The following is a 15,140-nucleotide window of genomic DNA, read 5'->3' as shown; positions in this document are numbered from 1 at the left end:
TATAACTTGAAACTTGATTTTGAGTTATTTCAATTGTAAAGCTTTGCCAGTTGTTTAGTATAGATCAGAGTATCCATTTCATCATGAAAACTATATATTATTTTATGGCAACTTAACATTTTTAATAACTAACAAAAAGATATGATTAAAAATTTCTTATTACTCATTTTGAACATTAAATTGATTTGAAAAATACTATTTTCTGTCGCGGAACCGGGGAGCAAAATACGTACTTTCCACCGAGGTAGTAAGAAAAATAGTATACACTACACGGGAAGAAAGTTTGAGAGCCCTGCCCTGCGCGCCATCTATCTTGCCCTCGGCTACGCCTCGGGCAATATGTCGCGCAGTGCAGGAATCTCAAACTTTCTTCCCTTGTAGTGTAAAATACTATTCTGAATTACTAGGACTAATCAGGCACAAAATGATATACTAATCCAAATGTTTTGAAGATGCTTAAACACATTTTTATACTTCATATACTTTATGGTAATGAAATAATTATTGGGAGCCTTTTAAAAAAGTGGTTGTCATCTGATAAACTAAAAAGTATGTATTTTCAAATATATGGTATATTTGTCCATTTGAATGTTTATTAATTGTTGTTTATTAATTGTTTTGTTGTTTTATCTATAGTATCAAAGTTACTTCTTGGAGGAATGAGACCTATGCACGTAGAATAGATTATCTAAGAAGTCTTAAGAATGGATATCGATTTGATGAGAAAGATCCTTTTCCATTTATGTCAGACGACTCGGTTAATATGGACTTCAGTGGTACAAAATTTTCTTATTAAATGTAATATTTCAGAAATTGGTTGAAGTTGAACATGATAGTCATATAATACTTATATAATATGTCTTAGAAAAGACACTTGTAAATATCAGGATTAGGTTTCTTAGTTTTCAAGTAGTCTACCATCAACAAAATGAACTATATTTTTGTAAGAAATGGGCAACACTGGATTAAAAACTTTTGAAAACAACTTTGATCAAGAGTGAGTGATACATATATCTTCGAGCTTCATAAAGAAGGCATGATGGATCTAAATTGTTTGAAAAAAGATTTCCTAATTTTAAAGTATTTAAAGAGTAAAACTTTCAAAATGTAGTATTAACCTTATTCATATTTTCAGCTTAGAAGTAAAAATCATCCAGAATTCATGAAAACTAGTCATTGTTTTAATAATTAACAAACAAAGATTTGTTAGGCAATTTTAGTTACGCTTCTTAAAAATGTTATGAATGTAAACAATAATTATTTGAAAAAACATATACAAAACTATTTTTATAGTCAACAGTTACTAATGAGTAAGTAGCAATAATGATTCAATTATTTATTAAAAAATAATGAATTAATTACTTATTAAAAAATAAAAATTAAAAAAAGAAACTTATTATTATAATATTTTTTTAGTATAATTATTATATAATATTTATATAATACACACCTCTTAAAATAATAGATAATTATTGGTATATAATAACAATGCATAAATGTAGAAGGACGAAAATATGAAAACCTATTGAATCATAGTGAAACTGAAATACAAATCTTGTCATGTCTTAACCAAACTACGAAATTATAATCAAAAATGATTTTTTTTTGTTTAATTTTATTGCACTTAGTATCTAAGAAGAAACGATGACATAGTAAAAATATTTAGAAAAGAAATAGTAAAATTGTGATAATAATTTGAATATATGTAAAAATATTAAAATATATTGTTCTTGGAAACCTATTATATATTACATTGCTCCGAGTTAGTAATTGAATGAGTGGAATTTGGATTCTACAATGTGGTTGACACAAGGTGTTGTTATTCAATCACATTTAACAAGAAATAAAATGTATATTAAATTATCTCTGGGTATAAATTAGGCACACCTTACATTATGTTTTTCAAATTTAATACTAATAAGTATATTTCGTAAGACAGATATATTATAATGCCCTAATTTATAACAAAAGAGAAATTACAAACGTTGAAGATGATCTGTAATCAACATGTCAACAGATAAGATATTTGTTCTTTTAATAAATATGTCTCGCAATAATTATTAATATAAAAAAAATTAAAATATATATTTCTTTACATGAGTTGCAATAGTTATTATTTTTACAATATGTTTTCATTATAATGAAATTAAACTGAAATGGAATATTTTATGATAAAATGATTAATGGATTCACAGTAAACAGATTAAACTTCTTAAAAAATAATTATACAGTCATAATACATCATTTATACAAATCGAATCTTACTACAGATGAATTATGAACGATCATCGTATTTTTTAGCCAGATAATTACAATAAAAAATCAGTGGTGATGGGCAAGGCCAAGGATACTTGAACTATTAAAATATTCTTATATAAACACCTCCAACTCCAAACAGAACTTTAGTTCAGCTTTGGGCAGTCTATGGTTCGGCATCAGATCCTTAACGATGGAGCTTTTGTATTTTGCAGCACTGTTTGTGTCCGGTTTTGTATGCAAAATCCACGCCACCACACCACCAACCTCGGTTACACTCAACGGAGGTATTCAAATGCCTTCCATTGGCCTCGGAACATTTTTAGTAAGTTATATGACCATTTATATGTAATTTAATTGTAATTAACATTTTGAATTAGTTCAAAAATTGACAGCATTGTTTTCTTATTTAGTACTATTTTTATTGTTCAGGATTTTATTTAATTTATTAAAAACTTTTGTTTTTTCACACATTTATATTAAAAAAAAGTAAAAAAGTAAAAATATATAAAAAATTGTTTTTAATTATCATTATGAAAAAAATTAATATTATAGTCTGCGAATAAAGTTTTTGGATAAGACTATTTATTAATTTCTTCTTTCACTTTCTTAAAAAAGAAAAATAAAAAATATATATGCAATGTGAGTCCCCTAATGTTGTAGGGATACCCTGTGTACTAATTAACACATATATCATACATCCAATATAATTTTTATTCTATTTATGAATTAAGAAAAATAAACATGTAAGATATGAATTTCGTAAAACTTTGTTAAAAAAATATAAATATCATGATGATAAATATAGTTAAATAATAACAACGTTTGTTCATTGTTTTTACAATTCCTACAAGTAATCATCTAGTAATTATTTGAATTGACAATGCCATTATTTCATTTGCTCTGCAGATTTAAATAATCACTGAGGTATTATTAAACATTACATAACATTGTAATCAAACACTATTTTTTTATTTCCCGTGCTATTAAACTTGTAGACACAGTTTGTCGTAATTTGTAGTAATAATCATGAATTTTGAATTACTGTGTATTTGTTAATTTAATAACTTAATCTGCAGTCAAAAGACGATTCCTTAGAAAAAGCTGTGGAAGAAGCCCTCGAAGCAGGCTATCGTCATTTTGATACTGCCACCCTCTACGAAAACGAACACGTCATAGGAAAGGTATTAAAGAAATGGATTTCCGAGGGAAAGGTCAAACGTACGTAAAACACAATTCAAATTTTAATGCAGTTTATACAATATAATTTTAAGGTTCTGATTTATTTATCGTAACAAAATTGCCCATAAACGGCATGAGACCAGACCTCGTGGAAGTGTTCCTCAACAAATCCCTTCATGATCTCCAGCTTGACTACATAGACTTGTATTTGATTCATTCGCCAATAGGCATTAAATACAAGGAAGGAGAAACGGCAACATTAAATACAAACGTTACTGTAGACATTGACCCGACAACTGACCATATAGCCATATGGAAGGTGAAAAAATAATATCAAATTATCTGCTACGTTAGGCATTAATGTCGATTAATTTTAGAAAATGGAGGAGCAGGTGGACAAAGGCAAAGCAAGAACGATCGGATTATCCAATTTTAACATCTCACAGATCACCAGAATTATAAACAATTCAAAGATCAAACCCAGCAATCTGCAGGTAGAATGCAATGCGTATTTCCAACAGGACGAACTTGTTGATTTCTGTAAAAATAATAACATTGTCGTGACCGCCTACTCGCCAATTGGAGCTCCTGGTTTCAAGAAATTCGCCGACGCCGTTGGACTCAAGTTAGTCGTCCGTGATTGCCATCGAAATTTTAATTAATTGAGATTGGATTTTTTAGGGTAAAGACCGTTAACCTCTTGGAAGATCCGGTGGTGGAGAAAATCGCAAAGAAACACAATAAATCACCGGCCCAAGTTTTATTGCGGCAGCACATTCAGAGGGGACTTGTTGCCATACCGAAGAGCACCACACCCAAGAGAATTAGGGAGAACATTGATATTTTCGATTTCACTTTAGACGATGAGGACATGGCCGAACTGAAGAAGTTAAACAAGAACGCTCGTCGCGTGGACTTCAAGGTTTTCAAAGGGTAAATAAATATTTACTTACATTTAGGCGACTAATCTTAAAAGAATATTTTATTTTTTGTAGCATCGAAAATCACCCAGAATATCCATTCAATGATGCTTAAGTGTAAATTATGGAAATGTGATAATTAATTAAATATATTGAAAATTGTGTTTAAACATTTTTGGTGTTTTATTTAAACTCGTACATATTTAACTGCTTATGAGTGGTTTTATTAAAAATAAGTACTGTATTAAAAAATTAATAATTAACAAACAATAATAATTTAAAAAATAAACTAAGACATATTTTGTTTAGTAATTTTTGGTTTTGTAAATCAAATGATTTCATATATACAGTAGTTTACAACAAGCCTAATGTCTTTGTCATTAATGAAGATTTTTATATAATGCGTCAAACTGGTTTATTTTTTATAATTAAATCCATACAATTCCACCTTCCTCGTTAATAAACTATCATATAAATAATAAACCTGAGGCTACATGCAAATGCTTCTAAGACACTGGTAGAAGGTCATTCTGTTTATTTATATTCATGTAAGACAAACTTACTGGTTCAGTTTCTGCTAAGAAACCAGTATAAAGTGACTTTTGCATTAACAATTAATTACACGAGATGCATGTTAATTTAGTTTTTGTTTGTGTCTTTAGTGCACACTTTTTTCTTTATGTACCATCAACTCAAGCTACCATACCAGAGATGTCTCTTAGTGAAAATGTTAAAATTCCAGTTATAGGTTTTGGAACCTGGAATGTATGTATAACGTTTTTTAATTACTATTTATTGTTAATTGTGGTTTTAGGCTAAAGGTGATGAAATAGAAAATGCTGTGGAGGCTGCTTTGAAGGTAGGCTACCGCCACATTGATACGGCTCCAGTTTATCAAAATGAAAAAAACATAGGAAAAGTGTTAAACCGTTGGCTATCATCTGGGAAACTAAATCGTAAATAACAAAACAATTTCCATCGCAATTACTTGACCAAGTTTAAATTTTAGGAAGTGATTTATTTGTCGTAACAAAACTGCCACCTCCTGGCATGCGACCAGAACACGTCGAGGTTTTCCTCAACAAGTCACTAGCGGATCTTCAACTCGACTATGTAGATCTCTACCTGGTACACACACCATTTGGGTTGAAGTACATTGACGGTAACTTACATCCACTCACCAAAGATGGCTCCTTAGATCTGGATTTGAAAACTGACCATGTAGCCATTTGGAAGGTAATTTAATAACATGTAATTTATTTAAATGTCTCATTACCTGTGGTTTAGGCAATGGAAGAAGCCCAGCGAAAAGGTTTGGCTAGATCTATAGGATTGTCCAACTTTAACATAACACAACTTAAAAGGGTTGTTGAGAATGCTAAAATTAAACCCAGTAACTTACAAATTGAGTGTCACGCTTACTTCCAACAAAACGAATTGGTAGATTTCTGCAAGAAACACGATATTGTTGTGACTGCTTACTCACCCTTGGGATCACCCGGTTTAGCCAAAGATCCCGAGTTCGCCAATAAGTAAGGGTAATTAAACGATTAAATCGTGGTTGAAATAATTGGTCTGTGATTTTAGAACTATTCCCAAACTTTTGGAAGACGAAACCGTCGTAAAAATTGCTAAGAAACACGATAAGTCACCTGCCCAAGTACTACTGAGGTTCTTAATACAAAGAGACCTTGTGGTTATTCCTAAAAGTGTAAATCCCAAGAGAATTGCTGAGAATTTTGATATATTTGACTTTAAACTTGACGACCAAGATATGAAAGATTTGAAAGCCTTAAATAAAGATGAAAGAGTACTTGACTTTTCAACATTTAAAGGGTAATTGTTTAATATCATTTACTATATATTTTACTACTGTTTTGTTTTTCAGGTTTACTAAACATCCAGAATATCCATTCATTAAAACGTCTTAAAAATTGTTACATTTATATTTTGTAATTCATTAGATATATTCATATAAGTGTATGTATTTATATGTATTATAAATAAAATTAACCTGAGAATTTAATAAAAAAGAGAAATAAATCAATTTACTTTGTGTTTTATCTGTAGTTCAATTACGAAATAAATTAAATAGAAATCAGAAAATTCTAAATCGTAAAATTTTAAAGAATGATTATTTTTAACATTATTAGTTATATCTATTATTTTATTTCTAAAAATTTAAATTCCATCAAAAGAGTACATTGGTGTTAATTTACATCCACTCACCAAATATGGCTTCTTAGATCTGGATTTGAAAACTGACCATGTAGCCATTTGGATGGTAGTCAATTTAATAATATGTAATTTATTTAAATGTCTGATTAACTGTGGTTTGGACAATTGTAGAAGCCCAACGAAAAGGTTTAGCAAGATCTACAGGATTGTCCAACTGTAACATAACGTAATTTAAAAGAGTTGTTGAGAATGCTAAAATTAAACCCAGTAACTTACAAATTGAGTGTCACGCTTACTTCCAATAAAACGAATTGGTAGAATTCTGCAAGAAACACGATATTGTTGTGACTGTTTATTCTCCCCTGGGATTACCTGGTTTAGACAAAGCCCCCTAGTTCGCCAATAAGTAAGGGTAATTAAACGATTAAATCGTGGTTGTAATAATTGGATTATTCCCAAACTTTTGGAAGACGACATCGTTGTAAAAATTGCTAAGAAACACGATAAGTCACCTGCCCAAGTACTACTGAGGTTCTTAATACAAAGAGACCTTGTGGTTATTCCTAAAAGTGTAAATCCCAAGAGAATTGCTGAGAATTTTGATATATTTGACTTTAAACAAGATATGAAAGATTTGAAAGCCTTAAATAAAGATGAAAGAGTACTTGACTTTTCAACATTTAAAGGATAATTGTTTAATATCGTTTACTATATATTTTACTACTAATTTTTTTCAGGTTTACAGAACATCCAGAATATCCATTTATTAAAACGTCTTAAAAATTATTACATTTATATTTTGTAATTAGATATGTTCATATAAGTGTATGTATTTATATGTATAATAAATAAAATTAACTTGAGAATTTAATAAAAAAGAGAACTAGGTCAATTTACTTTGTGCTTTATCTGTAGTTAAATTATGAAATAAATTAAATAGAAATCAGAAAATTGTAAATTGTAAAATTTTAAATGGTGTTTTTAACGTTATTAGTTATACCTATTGTTTTATTTTTAAAAATTCCATCAAAAGAGGTATAATTTTAAAGGTTTCTGTTAGATTTGAATGAGTAATTGGTTAATTCTTTGACTTTCTAGTATTAAAAGAGTCATTTCATCAATAGATTTTTAATTGAGTAATCGGGATTTCCATTAAATTTAAGTATACCATAAGTTTCCGGTAAATTATGAATAAGTATTAATATAGATATTCTTTTTTAAAAATATTACCTTAGTGCACTAATTCTATCTTCCACAGATATAATTTTTTAGAAATACATTACAATTATTTGAAAATGGAACACATATGTTTAAAACTGAATTTTCTCTTCTATATTTTAACCATTCCTTCAAATGAATTTCAACCATAGCCAAGACCACAGTTCAGTTTATTTATAAAAGAACCAAGTCTACTTGTTCACAATTATTTTTAAAATTACCTTAACTTTCATGGTACGAATCGAATCTGGTTATTGATACGAATCGAACGTAATAATTTTATAATGAAAAACAACAAATGGTAACATTCATGCACCGATGACGATGCTTAAGCCAGACCGCAGTATTTTCCGGGGAACCCAAGGTTAAGTGAGGGAATTGAAGGTCAAGGGTACCAACTCCAGCTTTCTCTTCACTGTTATCTAGACTTTGCCGCTATCGCTGCACCGCAGTGTGTCAACCAACGAACAACCGTCTCATTGTACGTAAACTTATTTACACGATAAATTGCACACCGTGTAATGTTTAAATCGATCACATTATTGTCTAAAGTTGTTTCGTATTGTGCGCATAGTGTTGCAAATCGATCGGTTGTTAATAGTAAACGGTTCGTCAGTGCTAGAGCTACGATGGCAGGATTTTTTAACTTGGATGGAGACGTTAAAATACCCGCAATAGGTTATGGAACCTGGCAGGTAAGTTGTAGATAACGTAGTTTTAGTAATACACAGTAATTTATAGCAGTACTGGTTACAGTTGTTTACAAACAAACGAATTATAGTTTGTGGACAAACATTCCGTTTTTCGAGTGTACAATCTTTCGAAAACTTCGCCAGCATCACTGACCTCCACGGTACGAATGCTGATTATGCTAGTCTGATAATTAAATTGGCAATAATTCTTTGTTTGCTTAATTATTTATTTTTACACGCTTATGAATATTCATCAATAACAAAGAAATTACGTTGCGCAACATTCAAACAAGGTTAAGAATAATGCTTTGATATTTTTCCTCGACTCTTGTATAAATATTAACCCAGAAGTTGTTAATAACTCAGTCCTGTTCTATTGACGAGCACGAAGAACTCGTCCATTAGACAGAATGAATTTGCCTTTAGTTTTGGGCTTGTGTTTGGTTCTTAACGTGTGTTTCAATAAGGCCGATGAACCACCACAGGTTCCCAAGTTTACTTTAAATGGGGACATAAAAATTCCTTCTCTTGGTTACGGTACTTGGCAGGTCTGTATACATTATATCTAATTTTGTATTTTATTAATTATGTTAATTAATATTCGCCTTGGACACATTTTTAGAATTAAGAATTAAGAAATGTATCTACTGTAGTCTATTTTCATTTACAATGGTAATGTGTCAAAATAAATATTTAATAATTTAATTATATTTACTTTTCTAAATTTGTAAGTAATAATATCTTCCACGTATGTTCAAAAAATGTTAAGATATATCGATATCATAATAAAACATTTTTTAGTTTTATTTATATCTATTATTATTATTTATTATATTGTATAATAAGTGTTGTATAATTTTTCATAAATGAAATAAACATTAATTCGACATTTAAACTTTCCTAATAAATATTTAATTTTTCTGTGTAAATAAACTGGAGAAAAAAATCATTCAAACATAAATATTTATTTAAATATTTGACCTACTGTGTAATCACGTATGATGAATGAAATGAATTACATGTACTTATAAATACTGCATTATGAACCTCACAAGGAACAAGTTTCCGTTAGTTTCCGACTATATATTTATCTCTTTGGAAATCAATTTTAGTTATTGAAAATGGCAGTGTAAATATTCCTGCTATTGGATCTGGAACTTGGCAAGTAAGACAAATCACTCAATCATTTATCTTCAAAAGGTCAGTGACTCATGAAATTAAATAAATAAACAAACCGCAGGCCATCAATTCACCTAATCAATTATTCATTGATAATGAAATTATTTTTTTAATGAACTTTAATTAGTAAATTTTAATTATGTTTTGATGTTGGCCCATTGTGGTTATTATTAGAGACAAATACATTTTCCAAGTGCAGAATACTTAATAATTTTAATGTTGCCAATTAAATAATCGAGCCCAAATCGACGTAGTCATCGTGGATAAACTTGAGTAATGTTATTTTCATTTAATGTAAGGGGCAATTGTAGCTATAATTAGGCAATTATCTGTAGCAATTAATAATGATTGAAATTAAAAAGTTCGTCTGCACATTAACGAGGTGAAAACGTAATTTTCGTGTTTCAGGCTAACGACGATGAGCTAGAAAAGGCGGTGGAATTAGCTCTGGAGGCTGGATACAGACACATAGACACAGCGGCAGCTTACGAAAACGAAAAGGTTATCGGAAGAGTGTTAAACCGGTGGATCAGCTCCGGCAAAGTTAACAGTACGTACTGACATTCCTGACTTGAAAATCTTAACGCACAATATAGGTTCATATTATTTTAACGTAGCCAAAACCTTAATTAATATATAAGATATTTCTAAAATAGGTGGTCAAAATTCGAATTCAGTCAACAGTTATAACAATCAAGAAAATCTAAATAATTTTTGTTTACAAATTTTTTTCATGAAGTAAAATTCTATAATTATTTGTTTCTGATACTTTTGAATAATTTTTAAAAATATTAAGCTTTTCATATTCTTTACACAATTTAATTTTGATTATTTCAACAGATTTCAGTTTTAATATTTAAGAAAGTTAAAGCATATCATTTACCATTTCTTTTTATTAATTTAGTAAAATAAATTTCGTTCACATTTCAAAAACTCTCCAAATTTTAGTTTTTTATATGATTGTTCTCTCATTTACTGGAATAGATCCTCTCTTTCACTGTAAAATCTACAGATTCAGGTCTGGGGACCTTGTAAGTCAATTTATGGTAACGTCACAGCCAAACCGATTTGGAAAATTGGAGACCTATTGACGATATTGTCGTCGAAAATGGGAAAGGGCACCTTCATGTATACACCAAAGATCAAGTCTTCTGTCCACTAAGATATCTTTCTCCAGTAAAATTACGAGGAAGAAAAGTATAGCCTACTATTTATTTTAAATGAAATTTGGTAATATGTAATTTTTCTTGGATAACGGAGCCATTGACAAAATTGCAAGCTTAACAGTAGATATCTTTCTAAAAGATCTTGGGCTTGTCGATAATGATAATGTTAAAGATGTAATTCTTTTACAATTCTCCAAACTACCGAATGCGATATATTCGTTTGTAGTGACAAATTAATAGTTGAACTTACGTCAACTAAATGCGAGATATTTTCTTCATTTGCAATTATTCTTGGTCTTCATTTATCTGTATTTTAGTTCCTAATGTGCCTGTTTCACGTAAATGTCACTCAGTGAAAATGTATATGGTTATATATTCTCTTAAGATATTTTTCTACATATTATCTTACAGAAGCACATGTGCTATCATAATATTCGTCCAGAATTAATAATATATCAAGATATACAGAATTGTGTACACTGTTTTAGTGTTATCTACCTGCTTCTTATACATACAATTGCAAACAGCAAATACAAATATAAATACAATGCTAAATATAATCTTATCATACCTACTTAATGTTTCATTGTATGGAATTCACTTTTTTCAAACATTCTCAAAGAACAGGTGTCATAATGAACATTAATCAAGAATACCTTTATTCTTCTAAATTGTGCAATGTTTTGGAAATATGAGAAAAGAACAATATTGAAAAATATAAATTTGACCTTTATTTTCTTCAGAAAAGACTTAATTTAATTAGAATTTCTTCATTATTAGACGTGTTCTACCTGCTCCCAAAATTTGACCATCTATTTTAAAAACATATTGTATATTTAATAAAAATTATCCATAATTAATTTCTAAATAAAAGTTAATTTTTATATAATTATGTTAATCATTAAAATTTTGATGACGATTTCTTAATTTTAAATACGTACTTTCACATTTTAGAAAACTACAAATTATTAATTTAATATCACAATGTCCCTATATTTAAGAAAATATATGTAACTTATGATTAAATAAAATATAGGTCACGATAAATCTTCCTCATCATCATCACAAAGCTGATGTCAGCTGCTATTCATTACTTTTGAAAGAGCTGATTTTCCATTAAACGTGGAACCTTAATAATTAAACCTACGTACTTATTTCAGGAAGCGACTTATTTATCGTGACTAAGCTTCCGCCCCCGGGGATGCGTCCGGAACACGTTGAGCTCTTCTTAAACAAATCCCTGTCGGATCTTCAGCTCGATTACGTCGACCTGTACTTGGTGCACACACCGTTCGCCTTTAAATATGTGGAAGGCAATTTGCATCCTCATACAGCTGACGGTTCTATAGATCTGGACCTGAACACCGATCATGTGGCCATATGGAAGGTAATACCTGGTTTATTGCGTCGTTAAAAATGTATTAGGGCATATCTCGGGTTAAATATGGGCAATAAAGTGCTGAAATTGCTTGCATGTAGACTCACTGTATAGGGTGCGAACAACGTTACTATGGTTGTTATCTCGGAAATACGACGGCGAAACGGAATTTACTTCGTTAGTTTAAGGGAGATAAGTTCCTAACAGATTATGTTTTTTCTAGCATTTATGTTCTTTTATTGGAATAATATTTAGATCTATTATTTGCTTATATTACAGTGCGTTTCAGCCAGAAAAATAGAAAGCTTTCCCTTTTATTTTTTTTACATCACAACTACTTTCATTTTGGTTTAAGTATGTCATAACTTGAAAAACATAAATATACCGCTATCTAAATGAGAAAAAACATATTATCGTGTTCAGCATACACAAATTATCTAATTTAAATTGGACAGGTATCAAATCCTGAAATATTGGTAGACAAAAATAAATAATAAATTCATACTTTTTATGTCTTTTAAATGCTATTTTTTATACATATGTAAGAAAGATAGTGTTTTTTTTATTATATTATTTGTAGGATTACATTGGTTACTTCTAGTAATTAAGTTTCTTAATAATGGTCTCTCAATGTGATTTATCCCTTTAAATTAAATAAATACTAGATCATAAATTGCTCTTCGTTTATATTACTTTAAGATGCATCAATTTGAAATTGAATAAAATTGCAGTTTTAATCATTCCCTAGAATTTATTACATCCAACATCGTAATAACATTCTTGCCAAACTTGTCCGCATTCTGTGACCCAAATACTGAAATATTGATCAACTTTCAGCCTTAGCGTTGTGTTTAAAAACTAGCTTGTGTGACGGAAAAAAAGTAATATCGGCGGGGTTGAAACTATATAATAACTAATCAATTTCGTTGCGTATAGAAAATGGAAGAGCAACAGGACAAAGGTCGTACCAGATCAATTGGCATCTCCAATTTCAACAAAACCCAGATTCAAAGAATCCTGAACAATTCGAGGATTAAACCCAGTAATTTGCAAATCGAGTGTCACGCCTACAACCAGCAAAACGAACTGGTTGATTTTTGCAAGAAGAACAATATCGTTGTCACCGCTTACTCGCCGTTGGGATCGCCTGGTTTGGGCAAGTTCCTGTCACAATTCGGACATGAGTATGTAAACTTAGCTTTGTATCAACTGTATGTGAAATTTCTGTTGATTTTTAGAGCAAATGTACCCGACGTCTTAGGCAATCCGGTTGTTAGCAAGATCGCCAAAAAGCACAACAGGTCCGAAGCTCAGGTTCTGCTGAGACATTTGCACCAGAGAGGAATTGTAGCTATTCCAAAGAGCACAAATCCTAAAAGATTGAAACAGAATATCGACATATTTGATTTCACTTTGGATGACCAAGACATGTCCGAACTGAATGCTTTGGACAAGAAGGCCAGAATTTTAGATTTCACAGCTTTCAAAGGGTAAGCTGGGAATATTTTTATATTTGTACGTTTATAACTTATTTTAATGCGTTTTTCAGAATTAAGAACCATCCGGAGTACCCTTTCGCCGGTGAAAAATGAAAATGTTAACGTGTGAATTACGAATAAATATATTTCTTTTATACTGGTTTTTATTCAGTTCCAGTTTTACTTATAGGGAAGGTCCGTTCGATAGTTACTGGACAGAGAGAAATTGGTGTGATTGAAATTGGTTTTCCATTAAAGCGGAAAATTGAATTATACCTCCCTTGATATTATTACATCTAATCTAATTAATGACCGATGCAAGAATGCAATTGGATATTGTGAATTGAAATAATGAACCAATTATTTTTTTATACCCCCATTGCATCCATTACACCTTCGGTGTTGAACTCGTGTCTTAATTAATTAGTCCAGTAATTTATGCTACTAAATTACATTTTGTCATTTGTTAAGGGTATTTTTTTCTAATTAACGAAATTGAGACTGATAATTAAGAATTAGAAACACGTATAACAGAATTAGTTAATTTAACTCCAAATACAAATACTACTGCTGTTATCCTGATGATTAAAAAGCTCATGTTCATAAATTAAGGACTTGGTTATTTTATCTTTTAGAATTTTTAATTAAAAGTTGTTGTGAAAAAAGAAATATAAAATTTATTTAGTAAAAATATACGAGATTTAAATCAACAATTTTTATTTTTGATCAAATTTCTACCTACATAATATTTAGTATGTCCTTCATGGCCATGGATGACTGCTTAACACCTCTTTCGCGTGCCTCCTATTGCCGTTATTCAATTCTTCTATATATTGACCCATGTCATAGGTCGAAGCTCTGAAAGAGTATTAGGTTGATGGTTCGAAAGTCGCTTTATGCATGCTCGATAGGATTTAGGTCAAGGGGCCTCGGTGGAAGTCTCAACAGCCAACGTTCCGAACTGTTCGAACACAATTCTTGAGAGATGTGGTCAGTCATTATCATCAACAAAGTCGAAGTTCTTGCCGATAGCAGCTTGAAAATTTGGTAGTATACCATTAACAATGTTTATTACGTATATCGGATCAGTCAACGTACCTTGACATATGTACAATTCTGTGCGGCCATTAACATATAATATATATGTGGGTGAGCCAAAAAAATTCACTATTTTTTTGAGTTGCAACACTGAAAAATTGGTTCCCAGATACCTTCAAAAATGAGTTTTTAATTTTAGCAGAAAGGTCCTCCTCAAATCAGGTTTCCATTTTTTCTTCAGTCCTATTTGGCAAAATCCATGTCTCTTCATTACTTGATGGTACAGAAAATTTCTATTTATATTTTCTTTTAGAATTTAACGTTCTACAAAAAAGGTACCATACAACTTTTTCATAACTCTTTTCGTTTAGAAGACATCGGAGATCAATGTTTTAAGAATTTTACAAACATTTCTTTTTTACTTCTAAATTTTGTAACACATAGAAAAGTGAATA

The 15,140-nt window shown here is 30.2% G+C and overlaps 3 protein-coding genes across 4 annotated transcripts; all 3 read left to right on the top strand.

The window, feature by feature from the left end:
* The first annotated feature begins 2,410 nt into the window (after positions 1-2,410).
* LOC109609345 (1,5-anhydro-D-fructose reductase) lies at positions 2,411-4,530 on the top strand. Its single transcript, XM_020025999.2, has 6 exons — positions 2,411-2,581; positions 3,336-3,477; positions 3,531-3,757; positions 3,816-4,063; positions 4,120-4,371; positions 4,434-4,530. Exons 1-6 carry the CDS (start codon positions 2,450-2,452, stop codon positions 4,471-4,473), a joined length of 1,041 nt encoding a protein of 346 aa, XP_019881558.1. The 5' UTR covers positions 2,411-2,449; the 3' UTR covers positions 4,474-4,530.
* Positions 4,531-4,935: 405 nt separating this feature from the next.
* LOC109609318 (1,5-anhydro-D-fructose reductase-like) lies at positions 4,936-6,405 on the top strand. The gene is made up of 6 exons (XM_049961300.1): positions 4,936-5,123; positions 5,173-5,314; positions 5,368-5,594; positions 5,646-5,890; positions 5,946-6,194; positions 6,247-6,405. Exons 1-6 carry the CDS (start codon positions 4,986-4,988, stop codon positions 6,287-6,289), a joined length of 1,044 nt encoding a protein of 347 aa, XP_049817257.1. The 5' UTR covers positions 4,936-4,985; the 3' UTR covers positions 6,290-6,405.
* A 1,820-nt stretch (positions 6,406-8,225) lies between these two features.
* Positions 8,226-13,802, top strand: LOC109609326 (1,5-anhydro-D-fructose reductase). 2 transcript variants are annotated; one of them, XM_020025978.2, is made up of 6 exons: positions 8,226-8,449; positions 10,034-10,175; positions 11,952-12,178; positions 13,106-13,353; positions 13,408-13,659; positions 13,719-13,802. In XM_020025978.2, the coding sequence occupies exons 1-6, from the start codon at positions 8,276-8,278 to the stop codon at positions 13,759-13,761; spliced, it is 1,086 nt and encodes a 361-aa protein (XP_019881537.2). In that variant the 5' UTR covers positions 8,226-8,275; the 3' UTR covers positions 13,762-13,802. The 2 variants fall into 2 exon arrangements, with proteins under 2 accessions (XP_019881537.2, XP_019881538.2); XM_020025979.2 differs by lacking the exon at positions 8,226-8,449 and adding an exon at positions 8,819-8,994.
* Positions 13,803-15,140: the final 1,338 nt, after the last annotated feature.

Source organism: Aethina tumida, chromosome 1 (assembly GCF_024364675.1).
Source record: "Aethina tumida isolate Nest 87 chromosome 1, icAetTumi1.1, whole genome shotgun sequence".
Taxonomy (NCBI): domain Eukaryota; kingdom Metazoa; phylum Arthropoda; class Insecta; order Coleoptera; family Nitidulidae; genus Aethina; species Aethina tumida.
The sequence above is the reverse complement of the archived record's forward strand: the minus strand, read 5'-3'. Positions and strand labels throughout refer to the sequence as shown.